Source organism: Anastrepha ludens, chromosome 3, assembly GCF_028408465.1.
Source record: "Anastrepha ludens isolate Willacy chromosome 3, idAnaLude1.1, whole genome shotgun sequence".
Classification (NCBI taxonomy): Eukaryota; Metazoa; Arthropoda; class Insecta; order Diptera; family Tephritidae; genus Anastrepha; species Anastrepha ludens.
In genome coordinates, this window is record NC_071499.1 from 30448476 (window position 1) to 30476031 (window position 27556).

At 34.8% G+C, this 27556-nt stretch overlaps 2 protein-coding genes across 3 annotated transcripts in view; both read left to right on the top strand.

The window, feature by feature from the left end:
• Nucleotides 1-732: 732 nt before the first annotated feature.
• On the top strand, nt 733-2354 carry LOC128857439 (jerky protein homolog-like). Its single transcript, XM_054093195.1, has 2 exons — nt 733-1542; nt 1599-2354. Exons 1-2 carry the CDS (start codon nt 733-735, stop codon nt 2352-2354), a joined length of 1566 nt encoding a protein of 521 aa, XP_053949170.1.
• Nucleotides 2355-7028: 4674 nt separating this feature from the next.
• The window catches only part of LOC128857291 (uncharacterized protein DDB_G0284459), a 208655-nt gene continuing 188127 nt past the window's right edge, over nt 7029-27556 (top strand). Inside the window, exons 1-2 of one of the 2 annotated variants that reach the window (XM_054092988.1) lie at nt 7029-7387; nt 18808-19025. The gene's annotated coding sequence lies outside the window, so the exon portion shown is untranslated. Of the gene's footprint in view, nt 7388-7410; nt 7690-18807; nt 19026-27556 lie in introns of those variants that run through there. The other variant, XM_054092989.1, reaches the window with a different exon arrangement.

The following is a 27556-nucleotide window of genomic DNA, read 5'->3' on the forward strand; positions in this document are numbered from 1 at the left end:
TGACTATTAAGGCCGGCGGGCCAATTAGATGTCCTAAATTCAGTAGTTTTCGCGAAGCGTTGTAGGATGAGAAAAAAAAACAATTAGCCAAATGAAGTTTTGGGGATAGTTTAATATATATTTGAACTAATAAAAAAAAAATTGTACAATCTCCAACAATATATTGTAAGCCGAGTTATCAATAGATTCCCAGAGCGCCTTGCCACTGAAGTATCCAACTTCTGTACAAGATACAACTTGCAATTTTCATCTGAAAACAAAAAAAAAAAAGATTATTAATTTTGATGTAATAAATCTTCGATGTGAACTAAGAAAATTGGGAGAAACACGTAAAATTCGAATTTTTGGGGAAGGTCGAAAAAAAGTGGTTTTTCAAGGAAAAACAAAACTCTTCAACTGGGTAAAAAAGTCGCTTAAAAAAAGTTTTTGTATGTTTTTTTTAGTTCACATAGAAGAGAAAACAATACAGTAGACGCTCACAAATTAGAACTCTTAGTAATTAGAATTTCCAGAAATTAGAATCAACTTTTTGAATACATTACACGCTCTGTTTTTGTTTTTTTGTTGCAAAATAGATATAAAAAGGGGAATCCCCAACTTATTCATGTTACGCTCGGTAGTCGTTGGATTTTCGTCGCTATCTGTACAGTTTTTGTTAGTTTTTGTTTGAAATTCGATTCGCGTGCACGTGTTTCGGCATTGTTTGCTTAAAAGTAAAAGTCGTTCGTTGAAATGCCAAATAAACGTAAGAAAAATACTTTGTCTTTGGAAACCAAAGTGCAGATCTTGGAAAAGCTTGACCAAGGTATTCAAGGGAAGCTGTTAGCCCTAGAATTTGATGTGGCGCCATCTGCAATCACCTATATCAAATCTATGAAATCATCAATTTTAAGCGCTGTTTCTAATACCTATCATAAGGCTAACAAAAAATCATTGCATATCGCTGAATATACAAAAATGGAAGCAAGACTTTATGAGTGGTTTTTAAATCAACGCGAAAAAAAGTGTACATTAACTGGGCCAATACTAAAGGAGAAAGCCAATCAAATACTCAAAGTGGAATATCCCGATAAAGATGAAATTACATTTAGCGCAAGTGATGGAAGGTTTAGCAAATTTAAAAAACGACACGGAATACGTTTTCTAAAAATTTGTGGCGAGATTCTCTCTAGTGATGTTGCTTCAGTCACCCGGTTTATTCACAGATTTCGCGCAAAAGTCGATGAGATGGGTCTAATGGAGTCACAAATATATAATGTAGATGAAACCGGATTATTTTACCGTTGTTTACCTGACAAAACATACGTCTCTCTTTTCGAGAAAACCACCCCCGGGTATAAAATCCAGAAGGAACGAATTTCAGTGTTACTTGGTGTAAATGCTGATGGATCACATAAATTAATGCCATTATTAATTGGAAAAGCAAAAAAACCAAGAAGTTTCCAAGGATTCAATAATCCACTTCATGACAACTTTTCAAAAAATGCTTGGATGACATCTCGGATTTTTCATGATTGGTTTCACAAGATATTTATTCATGAGGTAAGAAAAAACTTTGTTTTTAGGTTCAGTAATTCCAAAATATTTTCAATTCACAGGTGATTCGTTTCTCTCAGGAAAATAATTTGCCTCCGAAGGCAATTTTGCTAATTGACAACTGCTCTGCTCATGCACCAATTGAGAAACTTCAAAGCGACGATGGAAATATAATTGCATTTTTCTTTCCACCAAATGTAACAGCAACTTTACAACCAATGGATCAGAATCCTATTAAGTTAACCAAGCTAAACTACAGAAGTATGCTTCTTTCTCAATTAATTGCTGAAGGAGGTGACCTCAAGGTTCGCTTGAAATCCTTTTCAATTCGAAATGCAATCATGCTATTAAAGCAAGCTTTGTATGATGTTCCAGAAAGAGTAATAAAAAAGTCCTGGTCAAAGTTGAACAACTGGGACTCTGATCAGTATGAAAGTGATGACGATGATGTGCCACTAGCACAGCTACTGCAAAAAGATCAAGACTGCAATGGAGCTCTTCAGGCAGTTCAAGCACTTTTAACAGAAATAGAGCCAACTAATAACATTAGCATACCAGAAATTGAAATATGGAACAATGATGTGCTTGATGACGACCCTGCACATGATCTCAATAGCGATGATGAGTCTTCAGGTAGCAGCGAATTTGATGACCGGGAGGTCTTACCAGTTGTCTCTACTTCTACAGCCATTGAAAGCGTCAATAATTTAATAAAATGGTGTACTTATAGTGAATCGTTTTCCGCAAAGCACACAAGCAATCTGATAGCTCTTCGCAATGAGATTGTTATTGCAGAAACAAATAAAAGGAAGAAGTAAACAGCAATAACAGACTACATGCCTGCAAATTAGTTACGAAGTTTTTGATTAATTTTTGGATGTTTTAATGTATATTTATCGATCTCTTATGTATTTTTGATAAAAAAAAAATATATTTACTCTAATTGGAGTTTTTGTTTTTTGGACCTTTTTTGACTTAGCGCATAAATACATATATGTATATTGGATTGTTACCTTATGTTTTCTTGTTTTTATGAATAAAATTTAGTAAGACAAAATTTCATTGTAGTTTTTCAGTGCAAATTGACTTAAATTTTAAGGTTTTATTGAAATAAAAAAACGTCCAGGAATTAGAATTTTTCAGAAATTAGAATCACCCTAAAAACAAAGTGGTTCTAATTTGTGAGCGTCTACTGTACTGAAGATAACGCATTTTGAATGAAATGGATAGCTCGTTTAGTTTTTTTGCAAGCGTGTACATAAATTAGGTAAAATCGTGAAAATGAAAAGCCGAGAAAACGCGCTTCAAACTACAACAATAAGCGCACGGTTGCTCGACGCCGCACTACGCTCGGCTCTGTAGCTCTGCAAATACTTGGAATTTAACTCTGAAAATTTGTGTCTCATGTTCTTGAATATCTAAGCTATTGATTTCAGAAAAAAAAAATCGATTTTTTTGACCTTTTAATTGGCCCGCCGGCCTTAAAGGGTGGTTAAGTTTGAAGGGCCGGTGTTGATTTTGAATAAAATAAAATGTGTTTACGAAATTATTGTCATATTATATTGATGGATATGGCTCAATTACGTATGGAATAAAATATCGGCCAAATTCGCCCTTTTTGGGTTTATTTTTAGCTGCACATTTGTTGTATATTCTTCGACCTGATAGAAGATTTGTTGGATTTGAGTTCACGGCACAGATATTGTTGTCTGTGTAATGGATGAGGAGATCGTCAGCATATGAGAAGATATTTTCGAAATTATCTACAAGGTATAGAACAAATATATTATAAAGTATTGGTGAGTTGACTGTTCCTTGCTGTAAACCGTTTTCCATTGCGAAGTTTCGAGAGCTTTCAGCTTTACCACGAGAGACTATAAATTCTTTATTGTAGATCGGGGATTCCTTTTCTATTCTATTTCAATTTTAATACAGTTTTATTTTTACTCTGTTTATCTAGTTCTAGAGTTCAGTTTCAATTACGTAAAACAGTGCATTTTGCTTCTTTTAAGGAGAATAATAAATTTATTATAATAAATTATAAATATATAAATATATAATGGTTACAACAAAGGTAAATATTTTTCTGATTATTTATTGAAGACCGAATTAGACGATTTGATAAGGGACAGAAGGCTGTGGACATAGCAAAGGATGTTGGTCTGCCTGCAACAACTGCCAGAACTATTAGAGATCGAAATGTGGATAAAATAAGAGAGAGACCCGTACAAGGAGTGCTTTGATGATCAAAATGGAGTCTTTGCTTTCTAATTGGTTCGGTAGAACCGGCTGCCATGAGAATGATCCGAAACAAGTCTTTAATGTTGACGAGACTGGGTTATTTTGGAAATGTCTACCTGACAGAACTTTCATATCTTCTTAATTGGCGCCATAAAAAGTTGGATATCATTTCATGATAGCGCGCACCATTCACAGTTACGTTACGATTCGCAGCATCTTTGAAGAAGTGCGGTCCAATGACACCTCCAGCCCATAAACCGCACCAAACTGTGACCTTTTCTGGATACATTGATCTTCACTCCAAAATCGACAATTCTGCTTATTTACGTACTCATTGATCCAAAAATGAGCTTCGTCGCTGAACACAATTTTTCGATAAAAAAGTGGATCTTCGGCCAACTTTCCAAGAGATCCATTCAGCAAAACTTCTGCGTTGTGGTAGGTCGTTCGTCTTCAATTCTTGCACCAGCTGTATTTTGAAAGGCTTCACACCTAAATCCTTTCGCAAAATTTTCCACGTTGTTGAGTAACAGAGGCCCAATTGCTGCGAATGGCGACGAATCGATAATTGATGGTCATCAATAACACTGGCCGATACAGCTGCGATATTTTCTTCAGTTCACACTCTACGTAAGCGTGTTGGTGGTTTGATGTCCAGTAATGTAAATTTGGTTCTAAATTTAGTCACAATAGCTCGAATAGCCGCTTCAGTGGGTCGATTAAACTGACCATAAAATGGAAGAAGCGCGCGATAAACTTTCTTAACAGAACACACATTTTTATAATAAAATTCAATGATTTGCAAGCGTTGTTCGTTTGTAAGACGATTCATGGTGAAATTATAGACCAAACTGAAGATGTTTGACAGTGAAACAAAACACGAAACGTGCGTCAGCTGTTTAAACCAACTGTTTAAAAAGATTATAGCTAAAAAATCACCCGTTATATATAATGACCGCTATATTTCAACAATAAAATCAGGAACAACGATAGATGCCGTATTTTCTCGCTATCTCGACACAATCGAGTCAAGAACATATACATGCATCCTATTTCAGTTACCACAAACGGATTGTATCCACTGCTGCTATTGCACCATCGAAACAAAATGTACTGGCTATTGAAGCACCGACTAATGTACAAATTTCAGAAATAAATAAATAATAATAATATTATCTACTATTAATGTATGTAATTTAAAAAAAAATCATTTCAATCCTCATTAAACTATTTAAGTTTAATCCAGAAATTAAGAAGTTTCACTTCAAATATGCACACATAGTTTGGCTCGCCTTTTATTTATATACTAATTTTTGTAAAGAAAAATTAAAATCAATTTTTTCTTTTAATTTAAGTTCTAATAAACAATGCATAACATTTTTTTATATTTATTTCTTTTGTTAATCCCTCTAAAAACAGTTTTTATATTTAGCGCATTTTTGGCGTTGCTGGACGTATGTAACCCCTAACAAAGTAACAAATATTGTACATAGTTTTGTAAGATTTTTGTGAAAAATTAAAATTAAAATTAAAAAATAAAAAATATGTGCGATCTTGCTTATGTCCGCCATGGCTACGATTTATATGGTCCATGCGATCAGTCCAATAAATTCATTGTTAAGCGCTATTTATTCATTTTTTTTTTTTAAAGTCCGCCATTTCGTTATTTTTCAAAAAAATGTCCACGACAAGCCTACTGAATAATAATCAGTTTAACTTTTTCGTTTCAGATGTCAAAATCGTGTTGACAAGCTATCTTTTTTTTAAGACGCTTACTTTGATGCCAACCTACTACAAAATAATATTATATGTACTACTATGTATACTATTTGATGTCAATAATAACATGCTATAAAATCAAAACGGTCGCATTTTATTTTCTGAAAAAACAAACCCTAAAACATATCTCTAAAATATGAATATTTGACCAGACTACTATCATACTTTAAACCATAGTTATCCCATCGATAGTTCTCGTACAGCGAAAAAAAAGACCCGATGTGTTATAGATAAAAAATATATTTTCATGTTCTTATACCTCACCAACGATTTCATTCGCTCATGCGAAAACTGTAACAATTCCACGTTTTCTACCTTTGCCATACGTCCTAAGTTCTGATTGAAACTAATTTTCTTTTGAAGAGATTCTTGCCAGCATTCGTTTCATATTTAAGTTCAGCTACAGCTGACCTGCACGCAAGCGGCTCTCATTCTCTGCGCTCAATGTTCGCTCACTTCGCATTGGTGTGCTCGCAGAGTCACTCATTTAGTTCGTTTTGCCTTTTTCAACTCCGCCATTACACTCTGTTTTCATACTTAAACAATTTTTAGTACACACCAGAGAGTTGAACTTTCGGTTGGGTGCTCTAATACGAACAAATACGACCTTTATTTATTTCATTTTGTTGTTTTACTAATTTTGAAAGTTGTAATTTTTGTCTTGACGCTTCGTTCAAGAAATTGTAGCAAAAGCAAGTGAAAAAGTCAAAGCATGTAAAACAGACAACGGCAAAACACACACAGGTTGGTGTGGCGGTGTTTAATAAAATTTCCATGGTGTCACATACTCGCGCTTTGCTTAGCTGAAATATTCGTCACTCATTTTTATTTTTACCTATTTTTCACGCTTTACGGCCTTCACTACATTCGTCGTAGCTTATGCCGAACGTTTACTATTTTGTGTTATTTTCTGCTATTGGTGAAAATTGTATATTGTCAAAATACTGTTCATCGTCCATTACTCTCCACGAAGTATACATAGAAATGAAGGAAATGTAAAATCGCACGAATTGAAAATAAAAACTAAAACTTGTAAGCGAAGCAGAGGAAAGAACAAGAGCAGGAAGAAGTCATTCGCAACACAACAATCACAAACTGAACGGAAAAGCGTTTACAAACAATAGAAAAATGGCAAAAAAGGAAAAAGTGGGAAAGCAGCAGCCGCAGCAACAGCAGCAGCATTAACAACTATGAAAGCTGGTGATTTGTGGTGCCCTCTTTCCGCACGTGTACCACCACCGGCTCGGGCATTCTTTGCTAGCCGCTAAGCACGCTTAGCTTTTACTGCTTTGTTATTGCTGCTTTGTCATGTTGCTGCCTGGCTCTGTTGCTGCGTCTTCATTTCGCTGTGTATTCTGAATGTTGCTCGTCTGCGCCTTAGTTGTCGTCTATGCCTTTTTAATTTTCGCATTCATCCGCTTTTATCAACAAATCTTCTCGGTTTGCACTCGACTTGAGTTCGTGTCTTAAATCTTTGGTTTGTGGCGATTCAGTTTCTTCGTGTACGTCGTCAGTGCTGGTTGTGTTTAGCGGATGAAAGCGTCTGCTGCCTCCTATGGACTAAGCAGAGAATAAACAAATTTACTTTGGTTCAACTACTGCAAGTAAAGTGAATGAATGCAAATACGAAAAACCGAACATTGCGAATCATGTCGTGTGTGGGACAAAACTTATTTTAATTAAAAAATGTGAATTTCTCGTCGTCTGCAATTCGCGTTTAAGAAAGTACGAAAATCATTTATTCTTTATTGAAATACATAGTTTTGTGCAAAGTGACGAAAACAACGAAAACAAAGTGCTCATTGAATTTTCTTTGCATTGAATTCACGAAGTAAGTTTGCAAAAAAGAAAAGAATTGTGTGTGGTTGTGTGTGCATGCGCTCTGGTGGTGTTGTTGTACTGTGAAAGTGAAGAAATAAAAATTGTTCAGCATAAAAGAAAATAATTAAATGCGCCAATAGCCCTTTTTTATATAGAATTCTAGGAGAAATTTTTTGCTTCCTGAAAAATGAAAAATTTGCATAAATGAGTGAACCAGAGTGCCAAGCATAACAGGAAATGGAAAAAATTTAAAACCTTAAACATTTTTGGTTGCTAAATTTCGAAACAATAAACAAAAAACATATCAAAAGTGTAAGCAGTAGTGGCATGGAGCCAAAGTTTTGTTAAGCAAATATTTAACTGTCTTTTCACGTAGAATAATTCATGCCTTCTGCCCGCTTTCTATTGCTGCTAATATTTTTTTTTTTTTTTTAGAAATTTCCACAAAAGAATATTTTTTTAGCTTAAATACAATTTAAAAACTCAATTTAAAGAAAATTAAAAAAAAAATAATGCAAAGAGCAAGTGCAAGCGCTACTTAAAAAGTTGAATAGAAAACATTGCAGAAACACCAAATATAATCAAAATTTCAAGAAAAAAATTTACTAATCCAAAAAAAAGTTAGCCAATAATTATTTCATATTATTTCATTATTGAAATCTCCAATCAAGAAATAATATTTAAACACTGAAAAGCGCAAGTCTAAAAACAACGACAAAAAAATCTAATTTTCTTTAGCCGTTAATATTTTTAAATCTTTAATTTGAATTAAAAATTTCAGAAAATCCAAATAAAAAAAAAATTTCAAGAAACCAATTTATTTATCCAGAAAATTAAATTAATCTTGTTTAGCTTAAATACAAAATCTCAATTCAAACAAAAATATTGTAAAGAGCAATTCTACAAAAAGACAGGAACGCCCACTGTTTTAGCTGTCAATTGTTTTGAATATTCAAATGCAATATTTTTGAATATTTAAGTTTAAACCAGAAAAACCAAATTTATTTATCTAGAAAATGCAATAAATATTTTTGCGATATTAAAAAATGTTACAAACAAAACAAAAACAAACAAAACATAAGCAAATAAAAAAAATTGTTTATAAATATTTAATTTTTCTATTGAAAATTGAACAAGAAATAGTAGAAATATTAAAAAAAACCATAAAATAGTAAGAAAAAAAATTATTAAAAAGAATTTTGTTAAAGAAAATTATTAAAAAATGTTTATGGTTTTGTTTAATATTTTTCCAATTAAAAAAATGTTTTTATATAGGACTATGAATAAGTTCGTGCGGTTTTTTTTCGAAATTTGAAACTTTATTGACGTAAAATGGTTACAAATTTAATATTCAAAATATTGTCCATCGCTTACTACTACTTTTTCCCATCTTTCTGGCAATTCACGGATTCCCTTTGTGAAAAATTCGGTCGGTTTTGCCGCAATCCACGAATCGATCCATTTTTTGACTTCATCGTAATTACGGAAGTACTGGTCAGCCAGGCCATGTTGCATCGATCGGAAGAGATAGTAATCGGATGGCGCAAGGTCTGGACTATACGGCGGGTGGGGTAGGACATCCCATTTGAGCGTTTCTAAGTATGTTTTGACCACTTGTGCAACATGTGGCCGAGCATTGTCATGTTGCAAAATAACTTTGTCGTGTCTATCGGCGTATTGCGGCCGTTTTTCTCGCAGTGCTCGGCTCAAACGCATCAATTGTCGTCGGTAGACATCCCCCGTAATCGTTTCATTCGGTTTCAGTAGCTCATAATACACAACACCCAGCTGGTCCCACCAGATACACAGCATAACCTTCAGGCCATGAATATTCTGCGCCGACGTCGATGTTGAAGCATGGCCAGGGTATCCATACGTTGCCCGACGTTTTGGATTGTCGTAATGGACCCACTTTTCATCGCCAGTCACAATTCGATGCAAAAAACCCTTTCTTTTGTGCCGTTGAAGCAGTTGTTCGCATGCCATAAAACGGCGTTCAACGTCTCTTGGCTTCAATTCATACGGCACCCAATGGCCTACCTTTCGGATCATTCCCATGGCTTTTAAACGTTTGGAAATGGTTGATTGATCAACTCCCAAAGTTTTTGCAACCTCTTCTTGCGTTTGAGCCGGATCTTGATCGAGCAATTCCTCCAATTCGGTATCCATGAACTTTGGCGGCGCACCCTCGCGTTCTTCGTCTTCCAAGCCAAAATCACCACTTTTAAAGCGTGCAAACCACTTCTGGCACGTTCGCTCAGATAGAGCATGCTCACCATAAACTTCCACCAAGATACGATGACTTTCGGCTGCTTTTTTCTTCATATTAAAATAATGAAGAAGAATTCCCCGCAAAAACACATTATTTGGCACGAAATTCGACATTTTCAAGTGTGGTAAAAATATTGTTGTTTACGCTTCAAATAAAAAACTTATACTGACGTTTGTGCCTTACGACAGTAGCTCTCCAATGAATGTTTGGAAATGTGGATCGATGGAATAATAATCAAGTTACGCCATCTGTTGTAAAACCGTAACGAACTTATTCATAGTCCATTAATATAATAATAAATATTTAATTTTTGTATTGAAAATCAAACAAGAAATTGTAGAAATATTAAAAAAACCATATAATATTAAAAAAAAATTTATTAAAAGCATTTTGTTAAAAAACAATTATTAAAAACATGTTTATGGTTTTGTTTAATATTTTTCCAATTAAAAAAATGTTTTTTGGAGAAATTTAAAAAAATTAAAAAACAATTTTTTTGGAAAAATATTTAAAAAAATTGAGAAAAAAATTGTTTTTGGACAAATATCAAAAAAAAATTGAAAAAAACATTTTTGGAAAAATATTCAAAAAATCATTTTTTGGAAAATAATAAAAAAAAAATTGGAAAAATATTAAAAAATAACTAAAAAGAGAATTGAACAAAAATTGTTGATAAAATATTTAAAAAATTCCGTTTTTCTGAAAAAAATTTAGAAATATATTAAAAAAAAATATTTTTTGGAAAAATATTTAAAACCCATAAACATTTCTTGGAAAAATATTTTTCATTGAAAAAAAATTTATTACTTTTTAATTACTAAATTTTTAATTTAATTATGCAAAAATATTTTTTTATTAAAAGAAAATTACAATATTAAAAAAATGTTTATTTTTTTTATATTTTCTTAAAGTTTTTTCAGAAAAACGGAATTTTTGTTTTAATTTTTTAAATTATTTTTTCAAATTTTTTTTTTTTTAATTCTTTCTATAATTTTTTTATTTTTTTCCAAAAATATGTTGTTTTTAAATTTTTTTAATATTTTTGCAAAAAAAATTTTTTTTAAATATTTGAATATTTTTCCAAAAATGATTTTTTTAATATTTTTCCAAAAACAAATTTTTTTCAGCTTTTTTTTTTGTTTTTCCAAAAATTTTTTTTTCAATCGTTTTAAATATTTATCCAAAAACCAATTGGTTTTTAATTGTTTTTTAATTTTTTTTAAGTATTTCTCCAAAATCTAGTTTTCTAATTTTTTTTTTAATTTTTCCAATTTCTTGTTTAATTTTTAATCAAAAAATTAAATATTTATAAACAAAATTGATTTTGTCCAAATAAAATTATTTTTCCAAAAAAAAAAGTGTTTATGTTTGTTTTTAATATTTGTCCAAGAAACAAAAAAAATTTTTCCAACATTGTTTTTTTTTAATTTTTTTAATATTATGCCAAAAAGTGTTTTTTAATATTTTTCCAAAAAAAATGTTTTTTGTTAATATTTGTCCAATAGCAAATTTGTTTTCAATTTTTTTTAATATTTTTCCAGTTTTTTATTTAATTTTCAATCCAAAAATTAAATATTTATAAACAAAATTGCTTTTGTCCAAACTGCAATAGGTTCGGTTGAGATTTTCAAAAAAAAAAAATTTTATATTTTTCCAAAAAAAAATTCCAATTTTCCTAGTTTTGGGGTTCGTCTTTATGGTGCGTCTAATGGAGGAACCTATTGTACAATTTCACGCCGCCTCCGAAAGGCAGATGGTTTTTTACGAAAAGTTTCTTAGTTGCAGAAATACATTCGGAGGTTTGCCATTGCCTACCGAGGTCGACTGCTATTAGAAGAAACTTTTTTTCATCGAGATTCGATACGATGGCTGCTGATGCATAAAAAACAGAAATATGTTAAATCACAAATGAATTGCCAAAGCAGTCTGTCAAGTCAAGTCTTTGCTTGCAAGTTATTAATGGTTTTCTGTTCCCGTGCTTTTTCCGACGATTTTCGTTTTGTAAAAAAATTTCCCCATTTTTTTCTATTTCGCTCTCGCTGCAAAATTATATATATATTGCTGGGAAATAAAATGTATAAAGTAATAATTTTGGTAGAATTTCAATGTATGGTGTGTACTAAAAATTAAAAAAATAATATAATTAAAACTTTTTTATTTAGTTATTTTTAATTATTATTTTTTTAATTAAAATCGTATTGTTTTTTTTTATATTTTTTTTTATGTTCTTATTTTTTTTAATAAAATATTTTTTTTCTTTAATTATTAAAATTCTAAAAAATATTTCAAAACTACAAAAATATTGAAAGAATTCTGCCAAATGCCTAGACTTCAAAATTAAATAAAATTCTTTTACCACCTTCAAATAGAGAAGCTACATCTTCAATAAGAGAATATTTGTATACTGACCTCGAAAAGTGTGTTTTCCACGAATCAGTATTAAGCGCGTAAATTTAAGCCAATTTTACGCTTGGTATCACTATATTAAATTATACATACATACATACATATATTAACAAGCTGGCCTCAACATTTTTTTCACTCGCCGCTGTTATTAATTTTTTTCGAAATAAATGCAGCACTAAAGTTTTTGTTAATTTTTTTTTTGTCTTTCCATTTACTTTTTGCTTGGCTTAACAAAATTTTCAGTTAACGTAACAGAACTGAAACAAAATAAGTCACAAACAGCTACAATCCACAATAACAACGAAATAATACATTGAATATTGACGTGTGTGTATGTGAACCGAAAAAAAAATTGTTAGCGTCATCGCCGGCCAATTTAAAACCACAAACAACGGAGACTCTGCTTTAATAGAGCAACATAGAACGGCAAAGCTATTAAGTTAGCGCTCACAAAACCACTTCAGGAAAACATTAAAATTGGCAATAAAGTTCAATATGTCCTGTATTCATGACATGAGATAGGTTTTCAAGAAGAGATAGTCTTTTTAGGTAGATATCTCAATTGCAAATAAAAACAGCGTAAGGCAGTAGTGGTTACATATAATTTAGTAAGACACTTTTGATTTGAACCACAGTGGAAAAAACAGCAAACAGCATTACAGGTAGACGATAGACTGTGACTTTACCACTGGAATCAAATTCAAAAGTGATTGATTTATAATTTTTACAATCATTATTTATTTTTCGAATAAATTTACTTATGTAAATTTTTTCTCCAATTATTGAAAGTATTGTAAAACTCGACTTTGGAAATGGCATTCAGATCACAGTGCAATTTGCATGAAATATTCTTTATATACCCACAACGGTATACCTCGAATGATATTTTTAACCTGTTGAACACACAGAAGTTAGAAGGTCTTAATCAGATGAATGCGGTCTAGTCATATGAGTCTAGTGGTCACGAACAGTGAATGCGAAATCTAGTCTTTTTATAAAACAACGTTTCGCAAAAGACTTAACTACAGTAACTGTTAAGATATTCGAAGAAGAAATGCAAGTTTCACAATGTACTTCATGACAATCTCATGTCATAGTCACTTTACAGATGTTAAAGCGAATTTCTTTTCCAAAGAAGTTTAATATTAATTTAGGGAAAAAGTTATCCACTATTTTCTCGGTATATGGTTGAAGTGAGCAATATCTCGTGAAGTATTGGTCAAGCAATTCAGTGACATTTCGCGCTAAAAAACTTCTTTTACTGTTTTCAGTTTATTCTATTCTGTTGTTTGTTACAGGGTGATAAAAATGAAAGTCAATAAAGAGAATATTCGGTACATTTTACAGTTTTTCTTCCATAAAGGCGAAAATGCAAGACAGGAAGAAATTGCGAATGGTTTTTATGGTGCCGATACTGTAGCAGCTAATTACGTGCAATTTTGGTTTCGTTGATTCCGTTCAGGCATTTTTGATGTTAAAGAAAATGTCGTTAATGTCGCAAATGTCGCTAAAATCACAGGAATAATCGAAGTTGGCACACATGTTAGTAGCCGTATGAGCTGAAGATCGACCGCAAAACAGTTTCAAACCATTTGCCCAAAACTGTTACTCAAAAAAATGTTACCCCAAACTAATATTTTTGAAACCAAATGGAATGAGAGGCATTTGAAGCTCAAATTATCTCTTAAAAATTGCATTAATTATTTCAACTCGAGAGCTAAAAATGCCAACAAACTTACCCGTCGATGCTTGACCATGAAATATTTGCTTTCTCTGAACGGCTGTTGATGAGTTGATATCTTTAGTCGATTAGAAACCATTTTTTGTAATACTTACATCACTTATAATTATTCTTTTCGACTCAATCTTTCACCCATTTGTGTATCTTCAACATTTTTGTCGCAGTAATCTGATTCTGTGAACAAAATTTTTCCCGAATTACTTCCTGCGCAATAGAATCAGATCTTGCAGGAATCATTAAATTCTCTTTATGTGGTTCACAAAACACCAGCAAAACTCTGAAAACAGAGAAGCTAACTGATGTACCAGCAAATATTAATTCGAAGTCACATTTCTATTACATCACGGTAGCAATTCGACCCAAATTGAGACCCAGAATTCCGCTGTCTTTAGCCTATAAGCCAAATCTTTAACTAATTGGTGTTCTTTGCACAAATCAAGCTTCCAATTCGGAAAGTTATTTGTAAGGCTCCGGAAATCTGCAAAAGTTACTTAAACGACTTTCCTTGTAGGCGAATGGCACCGGCCGCTTTAGCCGAATGGATTGATATGTGACTACTATGCCTCCGTGCATGAAAAAGCAGAATTATAGAAAACGTTTTTTCTAATAGCGATCGCCCCTCGGAAGCAATGGCGAACCTCCGAGTATATTTCTGCCAGTCCTCATACACAAAAAACAAAAAAAAAAAAAAAACATTTGCCGTTCGGAGTTAACTTAGAACTATAGGTCCCTCCATTTGTGATACAACACAATAAATACACACACCATAAATACGAAGAAAAGCTCGGTAAAACACCTAAAAGAAGTGTATTTATCATTTATTTTTTATTTCTTTGTCTGATTCATTCAATTCTTAAGATTCTTTGTTACTATTTTTTGAGGATGAGAATTGATTTATAAATATATGGGTTTTGTACCCCTAGCAGAATTTCAAACAAGAAAAGAGTAATAACAAATTTGCTTAGTATATCGAACTTGGTAACCATGAGCGTATTTAGGTTAAATAAAGCGTTTCGCTTATAGGAAAAAACGTATGACCGTGCGGTCTATTATTGAGATAAACTCAGTTCACCTCAGGGAAGGCTGTCTACATCGACCCAATGGTAATATTCAATAGGAATTTCGCCACTAACTTTCCATCTTGGGAGGAATGCAGTAAGCGACTTTTACTAAACAACTTCGATACTGCGGTCTATGTAGATTCAGATTATTTTATTTATTACATTTTATCACATACAGACTTAGAATTGAAAAATCTGTGCGTCTTTCTAATATTCGCAGTGCCTCGCAGACGGAAGTACCGGCAATAGAGGAAGCTTGTGGGCTACTAATCGCAGATTTCTCTTTCAAGGGCAATATCCCTATTCTTTCGGATAGCCAAGCTGTAATTCAGGCACTGTGTTCGGCTAAAACAACAGCTAAACTGGTAAAGTGTAAAGTGTAAAAGTGTAAATTATAAAGTTACCTTAATCTGAGTTACCTTAAGATGAGGCAACAAAATACATATGGCGCAAGCACTTGGTGAACCACAACAAACCAAACAATCATCTTGAAAGCTCCTATTTATTATCAAATTTAAAATTCACTTTACGCAGATAAAACACTTGAGCTGTTTGCTGAGTATGAAAATTCTGTCGTCCTTCACGAATTCCAGCTTTGAATCAATCCTGGGCTGTTGGCGTAGACCTTATATTTCACGTGGCTCCAAAGAAAAAAGTCACAAGGTGTAAGATCACTAGATCTCGGTGGCCAATTGTGATCACCTCTTCTAGAGATAACACGGTCCGGAAACTTTTCTCGTAAAAGATCAATGGTTTCGTTGCTTGTGTGGCACGTAGCGCCGTCTTGTTAAAAATAAACATTGCCGAGTTCAACACAATCCAATTCCTGCCATAAAAATCGTTAATCAGCTCTCGATAGCGCAATTTCATTCAAAATACCACCTGTAGTTCAAAGAGTTTAACAAAGAGTTTAACAAAGAGGAGATCTATGAAATATTAAAAAAAATCAGTTTATGACGATCGATTTAAAAGTTGAAGGCTGTTTTGCGGTTATTTTGGCTTCAAAATACATCCCGAATACACCCAAGCCAGAGCAACATTTGCAGTTTGCTAAAAATCAATTTGAAGAACTGGCTGTCACTTTGAAAAGGCCAAACAGATATTGATGAATAAATGAGAGTTGTTCGAAAAAAATAAACGTTTCCTTCGTAAAAACTTTTAACGATTTGTAAAATTTTTGTGAGTTGAGCAGTTTTTGTATTTATTTTTTGGAATACTTTTATTGGTACTCGTTTTATAAATATTTTGAAAGCTAAACATTTTTTTGTAATCTTCAAAAAAAATGTTTTTTTCTTTTAATTAAAAAAAAATAAAAATAAATGTTTTTTCTTTTAATTTAAAAAAAATTAAAAAATCTTTTAGAGAAAAATATTTAAAAAAAATTTTAGCAAAAATTTAACACAATTTTTGTATTTATTTTTTGGAATACTTGGATCTCGTTTTATAAATATTTTGAATGAAAGCAAAAAACACTTTTTTTTTAATATTTAAAAAAACAATAAAAAAAATGTTAGGGAAAAATATTAAAAAAAAAATGTTCAAAAATTTAACACATTTGTTTTCGAAAAAATATTAAAAAATATATATTAGTTTCATATAGTACTATGAAAAAATATTTAAAACAAATTTTTTATGAGTTGAGCAATTTTAGGATCTATTAGTTGGAATATTTTTATTGGATTTCGTCTTATAAATATCTTGAATTAAAAAAGCTGAAAAAAAAATTTGTAAATATTTAAGAAAAATAAAAAAAAATGTTTTAGGGCAAAATATTTAAATAAACATTTTCCAAAAATTTAGCACAATTCTTTTCGGAAAAATATAATATAGTTTTTTTGTGGATCAATTTAGAGCTATCGGATTTCAAATTGAAATAAAACAACGAAACTTCAAATTGATTGAGCAATCTTTTTCATTTTTTGTAGAGCCATTCATGACATTTACTTTTTAAAGACAATCCGTTTCAAATGTTGGCCGCAACTGCGCCGTAATTCGGGCATCCGTAAACACCAATTTTGAAGGACTCGCTGGAGGATTTCGGTTGGCATCTCGTGAATAAATTTAGTAATATTGGCTTTCAATGCTTTATCTACAAACCATTTACACACACCCTTTTTGGATGTTTGGCCGAGCTCCTTCGCCTATTTGTGGCAAAAAACTTTTTCTTCATATTGATATTTCACCGAGATTTGAACCTACGTTCTCTCTGAATTCAGAAGGGTAGTCACGCACCAACCCATTCGGCTGCGGCGACCTTTACATGCCCCCACAAAAAAAATCCAAAGGTGTGATATCACACAATGTTGGTGGCCAATCCACCGGTTCGAGACAAGAAATTAATTGCTCACCGCCAGCCTCGGAAGCAGAAATATGGACCGATGATTCATTCAGCCCATAGGCTGCACCAAAGAGTTGTTTTGAATGGGCGTAATGCCTGTTTGTTGGTTCTTTAATGGCTTCCGGTTGCTCTTCAGCCCAAATACGGGCTTGACGTAGCCATTAAGCTACATCCGCTTCTCATGGCTGATCATCATAAATTGGCCTAAGTGCGTGCGAGGGACACTTTTCACAGAGCGTCGATTTTCGTAATGCAACTATAGGGTTTGCTAACGCTGCTGAGGTGGAAGTCTTTCCATGATGAAATGTCAATGAATACTGAAAAAAATTGTGTATTCAGTTTGACAGTAGTCAAGCGTGAACTGTCAAAAAAACTCCATTGGCAAAAGTACCCCCAATCCGAGCACCGTTTAGAAACCTCGTAACTAGAGAGTTGCCTAGCCTACACTTATTTCTTTGATTAACATTTGCAAGCGCAGCAAATAGTTAGCCAAGGAAAGAATTTCATGTAAATTACCATTACCATTGACGACTGAGCGACAGACGGACGCGTCCACCAAAAACCGCCAAGTGTGAACTGTCTGGCCTTCTCAACGCCATTCGTAGAGATTTTTTTATTCCATTGCTTACACTTAGCCATCTATTTCGCGCAGACTGCTGCCGCTTCAAATACGAAATAAAAAATAACAATAACAACAAAACCAATAACAGCACCCAAACCAATAGCAATGGTAAGTCGGCTAGTCAGCAAGTGCGGCGCACTAAGTTAAGTTGAGGCATTAAAAATGGTATACAAAGAAAAAGCCACAGCCACTGCAACTTTGTCGATAGTTCCGCTAACGTAAATGCACAGCGTCGCACTCACCTTCACCTGCGACCCACAACCGCCACAAAGCAAGAGCAACAACAGCGAGCAGCAAGCAGCCAACGAGACGTACCAAACGCAAGAGCCACCGCCCGGCACCACACCGCAAAAGCCATACCACATAATCAGTCAGCCAGTGAAGCGGCCGAACACTAAAAATTAAAAAAAAAAAAACCAAATGAAACAGAGCATTCTGCTGTTCCGCTTTGCAGTTCCTTCTTCTTTTATTACATTTACACTTCTTTTGCTACTTCTCCTGCTTTTTCCCCAACTTGCGCTTCTTCCACACCACAACTTGCCGCTGACTAGCACTTTGCTGGTGTCTCTGGTTACGTACATTGTACGCTTTTGACGGGCTTCTTTAGCCAATTCCAATCAGTTTTCTTATTTTGTGCTGCTCGGTGAGTGCTGCACCTTCCTCAAGACTGAAGTGCTTATCTACACTTGTGAGTGTGCGCGTGTGTGTGTGTATGCATACATACATATGTGCATATTTATGCGGCAGTGTGAGGTGCAGTGAAAATGAATTAAAAATAATAATAACAAATACCGCTAGGCGCAGAGTGATTGCCGCTTTATAGCTAACAGCAAAAACACCTTTCGAAATCAATGAAAAAGAATTTTGTACTTAAATTTTCAAGTGAATTAAGAACTTCAAACCAAGTACGTTTCGTATTTCAAACGGATTTGTGAAGCAAAGAAGTTTAATTAATCATTAATTCTTACTCTTTCTACTTTCACCAAATAGCAACAACAACAACAACAACAAGAATAACAAAAAACAGTGAAATAGACAAATTCTTATGCCAGCAAACATAAAAAGATTTAAAGTGTAAAATAAGAAGAAACAAAAAACAAAAAAAAAAAAACAAATAACAACAACAACAATTAAACACCATTAAAATTTTCATCATCATCAGAATCGCTACAAAAATCAGCTTCGCCTCTTTCACGAACCAACTGCAGGTAAGTCAAAGTTATAGTTTCTCTCGCAATGAAAAGCCGCTTAATGTTTGATTTTTTCCACGCATTTTCATCATCATTTATGACACTAAAACCGCGCTGAATAAAAATCAAATAGGAAGTTACATGCCGAGGCGATTAAGATCGCTAATAAATTTTTGGTTCAATTCGAAGCGACGTGGCATTAAATTGCTATTCATTTTCATCCACATCCACAGGCAGCTTCTATTTTTATATTTGATTCTAGTTGAGCTGATTTCATTCAGCGTTCAATGACATTAACTGCATTGAGAGTTCGGTAACAGTTTTCAATGTTAGATTATTGACCTTTAAGCGTGTGGGTAGTGCGTGCGTGTGTGGGTGTGCCGTAAATTGGAGTTTCTATTAAAACAAATTTTATATAATTCAAATGAAAAACGAAAGGTTGGTCTAATTCACTATAGTTTTCCATAATCCATACTTTACTATTTTGGCTTTGTGCTTAGGGTCATTGTATTTCCGGAAGATGCAAGACCCAAGCAAATCTAAGATATGCGATTACAACACTGAACGGCATATAACTTTTTTATTATTATAATTACAACCAATTCGTAAAAAAAATTTGTATTAAATAACTATTTTTTATTACATGAATGTAGGCCTACTCATTGCTTCGTTAAATTCAGTGTACACTGCAGCTAATTCATATAACTTAAAATAGATCTACAAATACGTTCCGAAGCAAACTTAGTTCGCTCAAATAGTATTTAAATCCTTCGAGTAGTAGCGTAGTATGGCTGAGATGTTGAGAAGGATAATAACATAGCCTTTGCCCAATCAGTGGAATCGTCTCTCATAAGACAACAAATTTTGAAATAAAACAACAAAGTATGGAACTCTCAAGAAAGTTGTCATTATTCCTTCATTCATTTTTAGGAATCTTGCTGGGAATGAACCGCGCCATCGTGTAGCCAGACTTCATGATGAGGCCCTCTGACTTGTGTTTTCTCGCAGCCTGACTCTTTTTCTGAGTGCCGGCTACTAACTTTTGTAACGTTTTTGGTTCAATTATTTTTTGTTGTTTATCTAGTAAGAGAGTATAGAGTACTGGTACTTCCCTCACTCTCTACTGACACCACATCTTGGATGGAAGCCAGCAGGTTGTGCTAATCAGAAGCGAGTTTAGTATCGCAGCGCGGCACCAATTTAATGTTATCTGATTTTATTTGTTTGTTATTTGACATCATCTGCTTCTTAAATTGCTCTGTCTGACGGTGCGTCAAGCCCCACAACCTACGATTATATATATATATATATATATTAGGTGCGCAACTTATTCTAAAAAAATGGTTACAAGTGAATCATTCAAAGTATTGCCCATCGCTGGCTACTATCTTTTCTCATCTTTCTGGTAGATAATAATAATCGTATAATCTCGCGGTAAAACTGTTCCTTATAACAGTTCATAATAAATAACACCAACTTGGTCCTACCAAATACATAGCATAACCTTCGCAGCGTGAATATTCGGCCCAGGCGACGACGTAGAAGCATGACCGGACAGTCCCAATGACTTTCGTTTCTTTGAATTGCTGTAATGAATCCGTTTTTCATCACCCGTCACGATGCGATGAAGAAAACTCTTCCTTTTTGCCGCTGGAGCAGTTGTTCACAGGCGAAAACACGACGTTCAACATCCCTTGGTTTTAACTCTTAAGGAACCCAGGTCCCCTGTGTCTGAATCTTTCCCAAAGCATGAAATCGCTTGAAAATGGATTGGCGGGTAAGTCCTAATACCTCATGCGTTTGACATGGATCCTCATTGAGCAATGCCTCCAATTCAGCGTCTTCGAAGGTTTTTGGCCTTCCTTCACGCAGACGGGACGATCGTCAAACTTTAAAATCACCGTCTTTGAAGCGACGGAACCAATCTCGGCACGTTGTTTCACTTAAAGTAGCATCTCCATAAACTTTTTATAGCTCTCGATGCGCTTCAGCCGCCGTTTTTTTCGAGTGAAAGAGGAAAATCAACACTTCCCGCACATGACGATTATTTGTCACAAAATCAAACATTTTCACAAAACCAAAAGTATATGATACCAAATCAAAATCACTAATGTGTCGAAGCAGTTTGTTTTCCATATGTCTAAGCTTGGTTTATGACGTTTAGGTTATGTTAGAATCGACTAGCACACACTGCTGGCGGCATCTAGTGGCAAACACTGGGAACTTAGTTGCACTTAATAATTGGCGCATACACCCTTTTCGGGTGTTTGGCCGAGCTCCTCCTCCTATTTGTGTTGTGCTTCTTGATGTTGTTCCACAAATGAAGGGACCTACAGTTTCTAGCCGACTCCGAACGGCAGAATGTTTTTTATGAGGAGCTTTTTCATGGCACAAATACACTCGGAGGTTTACCATTGCCTGCCGAGGGGCTACCGCTATTAGAAAAACCGTTTCCTTAATTTTGATGAATGCTAGTCACGCATCAAGCCATTCGGCTGCGGCGGCCGCCGCCAGAATCTACAATTACAAGAGGGAAAAAATGGCCAGATATTCGAAGGGGAAGCTTCTTTTCATGTTTTTATTCCCTGCACTATTCAGTCTTAGACAACTTGAATTAGGAAGCACATCTGAAATTGAGAATTGGTTGAGTTTTAGTTTCCGCAGTCTCTCCAAGAAACTATCGAACATGGTTGAACCTTAGATGGCCTACTCACCATGGCAAAGTGCAGCAACCGCGAAAGAGGATTCCTATTTATATATTCTGTAATTTGCAACTTTATTGGCAAATGTTTTTTATTAAAAATTAAAAACAAATCCAAAAACCAAATTTTTATTGCTGAGAATTTTACACCATTAATCTAGAAAGCAGTAAAAAAATTTGAGTGAAAAGATGGCCCTTATTCGCCTTTCTAACAATCATTCTTTTTTTCGTTTATTAGTCTGTAATTCGTAACTCTTATTTTACTCAAATACTCATTACAGTACAAATATTTCATAATTTTTCCAACACACTTTAAAGATGCAATTTTGCAAACCTTTTCATTCCGTAGTTTTATCTAAGACTAAAAAGTCCTTGAACACATCTAATCTCTGTCTTTTTCTCTCTCTCTCGCTCCCTTAATCTCTTTGCTATTACCTACGCGTGATCTTAACTAAAAATCTTCTAAATTATATATTTACAAATATTTTCTCATGCGGGCAGCCACAAAGTCATTAAGTCTTATGAAATCTTCACACACTACGTATGTAGCTGCAGGGTAGCGGCAAATCGTAAGCCGCCGACAGTAAAGCGCATGTTGAAGCTGTTAAACAAACCTTACTGCCTTTGCTCACTGCCTCTTCCACTGCGTTTGCTGCCAACTTTACTGCCAATTTGCCATAAATTTGTGCAGCAATCAATTTTCTTATCTGACATTAGCGATGCGCTCACTAAATTATCACAAGTGGACGTTTCTGGAAGATTAGTGCTGCAGGAGGTTTGCAAAATGCAGAATATAAACAGAGGCTGGAGGTTGGACAAACACAGGCACTGAACTGCAGCAGACTGCAGTGGTTGCTGCATTAGGCCAACGACCGAATTTATAAAACGTGGCCGCACAGGAGGCAAACAACTGCAGAAAGGAGAAGTAATTAGATGGCGACGAACGGGCTCAGCAGCCTGACCGATCAGCCTACACCGGATGATCGGCGGTCATGCAAAGAGACGGCAGTAGGATCAAATAGCCGGTGGTGAATGGTGATCATGCGAGAGAAGTTCTCGTACTGACTATAATCCACGACAATTTTGTTGTTGTTGCTGCTGTATGTTAAGGAAGATTACGGTAAGAGAAGCAGGCAGCAAATCACCAAGTGGGACCACAAGCGAAATGAGTAACTATAAAATTGTTATTTCAGAAAAGAAAATGTTTATGTTTTTTTGATATTGTGGTTGGCTAGTAGCTCACAAATTTACTTGGGTGCATACCTACTAACTTGTTGAATAAGTGTTGCGGTTCGTTAAGAAAAATACAAGTTTATGCTAGGAAATACAGGGAGAGGGAATCTCTCATCATGCCCATCCTAACGTATGGCGCAGAAGCCTGGGCGATGACAACATCCGATGAAGCGACGCTTCGAGTGTTTGAGAAAAAGATTCTGCGCAAGACTTTTGGACCTTTGCATGTTGGCAATATCGCAGACCATGGAACGGTGAGCTGTATGAGCTTTACGACGACATAGACATAGCGCAGCGAATAAAGATCCACCGGCTACGTTGGATGGGTCATTTCGGCCGAATGGAACACAAGCGCGTCGGCTCTGAAAGTATTCGATGCGTTACCAGCTAGTGGTAGCGGCGGAAGGAGAAGGTCTGCTCAGAGTTGTAAAGATCAGGTGGAGACACTTGGTGGGTCCAACTGGCGCCGGTTAACACGAGAAAAAAACGCCTGGCGGGTTTTGTCAAATTCGGCCAAAATCGCTTAAGCAGTTATCGCACCTATTAAGAAGAGAAGAAGAAGTCTCCCTGAATATCGACACACTTGTTCCAAGGAGATTTTAATTTATGAACTTCATTCCCGAAGTGAGAATCTGGAAGCGCTACAAAATACGCTTTCACAGCTGTTATGACCTCATCATTCGATGAAAAACGCTTTCCAGGCATGCATTTTTTTAGGTCTGGGTATAGATGGAGATCGCTAGGGGACAAATTCGAACTTTAATTTATGGATTTTAGCCATTGTCTTGTGACACGGTGCATTGTCCTGATGAAAAAGAATTGTTCCAAATCATGTTTTTTCAAAAGTAAAATTGGATAATTAATTCCATAGAATACAGGGCTGATAGATTTATAAGATTTGCTATTTAACTATTGTGAAAAAGAAAATTGCGAGGGGAACTTCGGCTGCTACGTCACTTGGGACTTTCGGCAGCCGAATTTTGCACGATAATTTCTCATACCCTATGCCTAGAAAGTACCACGAATGTTTAAATAAAACAAAACAGAGTTAAATTTCACTCAAATTTATTTTATTTCTTTCAAAATATGACCCGTCTGAAGCAAAACACATGTGCCAACGTTGAACCCAGTCCTCCATGCACCCCTGTTAGGCCGACGAAGGGATGGCCTTCAGCTCCTTCGTCGCATTCTCTTTGATCTCCTCTATCGATTGAAATCTTCTTCCGCGAAATGGTAACTTAAACTTGGAAAACAAAAAGAAGTCGCACGGGGCCATATCAGATGAATACGGTGCTTGCCCAATGGTATTTACTTGGTGTTTGGTCAAATAATCCACCACAATTTGAGCTCGGTCCGATGGCGCGTTATCATCATGCAAAATCCAAGAATTGTTTGTCCATATTTCCGGCCGGCCAGGCAGACACTAATGATCCGCTGGCGCTAAAAAGTGACAGATGTGTGTCTAAGAAAAAATAAGGACCGGTTCCTACGTGTGCGGTTCGTTTGAATTAAACATTCCTGGTACTTTTTGATCATAAGGCATATACACACACTCGTCCAATCAATCGCTGTTACACAATCCCAGTATTTTTGTAAACACATCCCAAATTACGTCAGCCTATCAGCTGATTCTGTCAGGTTCGCGCAGAACCGAATAACGGTATGTTAAAGAGCACACATCTAAAAATCTTTTCGCCATGCATAAAGTAAGCTTGTGACCGTAAAAGATGAGATTTTTTATTGAAAAATTTGTTTAACAAATGCTTAGATTAAAAGTATATAAGAAAAAACTAATAAAAAATCTAAAAAAAAACTTCAACCAAAAAAATTTGTTTTTTAAATTCTGAAATTTTTTCTTTGTTTATTTTTTAATCAAAATTTTTTTGTTGCTCTTAAAAAGCTAATACAATCTTTTCACTGTCAATTTGTGAACACAATTTTTAAATTCCCACTGTCCATTGGCTGGTTGTCTAGCTGACCGTTGCGAGGAGTCGCCGCATGCTGCTCATTGCCGGTCAAGTCCATAAATTTGCAGCATGGCTGGACCATTCACCCCTGAAAAACCATTGCAACCTTCACCCAAGATGCTGTTGTTATTGCTGTCATTGTTGTTGTAAATTCATTTGTTCGCCGCTGTAGCTGCCGAAGGCAAATCTTCGCGTACTTGGGCTTCACTTTGCTTTAATCTTAATGTTGTGTGTGTTGGTATCTGTGCATCATTGTTGTTGTTGTATATGTTTAAGTTTATACCTCGCTAATGTTCTTGTTATTATTGTTTTTGCCTATGCAATTTTCTATCAGCAAAAGTCAGCATCGACATTTGGTGAATGCAATTCACCAAGCAAAACGAAGTAGAAAAACAAACTAACAACAACTAGCAACAACAAAGCAACATTCACTACAGCAATTTTTGTGAATACCATTCGAATTCAAATGACTGCTGCAGCGCAACCAAAAGCACCAACAATGTAATGGTAACAACATTCACTGCCAAAAGCGATGGTTTATTGGCGATGGTGATGCGGCTGCTGCCACTGCCACTGCCGCTGCTGCTTCTGGCTGGCTAGCTGGGTTCTTTGTTGCTGCTTTAGGTTTTTGGTTTCTTATTGCATTTTATTATTTAGTTATTGCTTCGTAGTTTCTCATTCTTCTTATTATTATTTGCCCCCTTCTTCTCAGCCAGCTAACAATAGCCGCTGCCAAGCGCTAGCAACACGATCGCTTACTGCTTTTAAATCAACGGTGCACAAAAACATTCATTGCTTGCCTTCCCAGCTTCTGGATTGCAGATCATATTGTCTCTACAATGGCTACTATGCACGCCACCAGCTGCCGGGGCAACTCTAGCAGCCCACTAGTGCGCATATTCCTTCGACATGGTTTTGGTTTTGTTTTTGTTTTTGTTTTATATATTCTATATGTATGCCTACCTCTATAGAGTTGTTGGAAAATTCTCGATTCTGTGTGAAACTAGTTTGGCGCAAATGCAATTGCAATTCTATTTCTTCTCTTTGCATTGCTTGCGCTGTTCTTGTTGTTGTTTTTATTGCAATTCTTATTCTAGTTGCTATTCATGGGGCGTTTGGTTCTTTGGTGCCGCGCTCTGCCAGTTTTATTGGCGCAACGGCAGTTGCTTGCTGCCTGTTTGCGATTGACAGTTGCTGCCATTACTGCCATGCCTGCTATGCTCACCGGTAGCAATTGTACCACCGCCACCACCACCACCAGCAGCAGCTACAGCAATAACAACAGCACCAAAGATCGTTGCTTATGTTGTTCTACTGGAAAGGAATGCAATGAAATGAAATGAAACTGCATTCTTGTGACAAGCTTTGATATCTGGTTCCTGATTATTCGTTCATAGCCAAAGAACTGGATTTGGTGCGGAATTGCAATTTTTATTATACTTTTGCACGAAGTGTCGTAATGAACGAGCTTATTTAATGGTATAGAATTATTAATGAAATCAGCGTTAATTCTAACAGTATTTTGATTAAAGTTTTCTCATACAACAACTGAATGTATGCCAGAGTGGCGGAAAGGAACCCCTTTATAAAGGGTGGTTAAGTTTCAAGGGCCGGTGTTGTTTTTGAATAAGATACAATTTTTAAAAAAAAATATTGTAATTTCTCTTTATTATGATAATATTGGTATAGCTCAATTACGTATGGAACAAAATATTGGCCAAATTCATATTCAACATCGGCCCTTAAAATTTAACCACCCTTTAGTTGTGCCTTTTTTTAATTGAATGCTGCAATCACTTTGAAGTGACTACATACCAATTAACTTTTGAAAAAATTACATATCAGAATTTTACACGGACTGCCTTTAGATTGGTAAATCATAAATTTGTATAGACAAATTTACTATTTTTATTAATACCTAACCCCAGCTAGTTGCATAACAAAGCTGCGCTATGCATTCGTTTCTTAGATTTGCAGCCTTTTGTGTTCAATGCATTTTTTCATAGATTTTTTCCCACAATGCAACTGCCCAGCAGGCTACTGTCTTTCATTGCCAAGTAATTTACATGGGTACCTTTTACTTTGTTTATTTGTTACAGGCAAACAATTCTGTGTAGCCGACCTTCTGTTTTAATTACTTGTAAACCATGGCAGCCTTAAGAAACAAGAAATGCAAACTAAAATATCAGAAATACCACAGCAGTTTTGACTTCTGGTATCAGATAGGCGTGAAATTGAAAGTTAATCAAATTACTTCATAAACACAAACCAATGGATGTAAATTTTGAGGTGCAAGTTCTCTGGTGTAGGCTGTGCAATGTTGAAGTAGAATTTGGAATTTGGAATTTGTGAAACTCTTCTCAATGCTGTTCAGAGTCACTAAAAGCGGTCCACACTTTAACCCATTTGGCCCGCATTGGATTTAAACCGAATAAAACTTCGCGTTGGAAATACCAAAACTTTTTCCTCGTATTTATAAAATCTGATTTTAGCAAAAGAATATATGTACAACAACAAAAACGAAAGTATTTAATTTCCTTTAGTCGGAATAAATGCTATTTAATTGGAAATACCAAACAATTTTTAAAATTATTTTCAATATTCTATAGAGTAAAGCCGGGAATTATGGGCACCATTTTACCTAGATA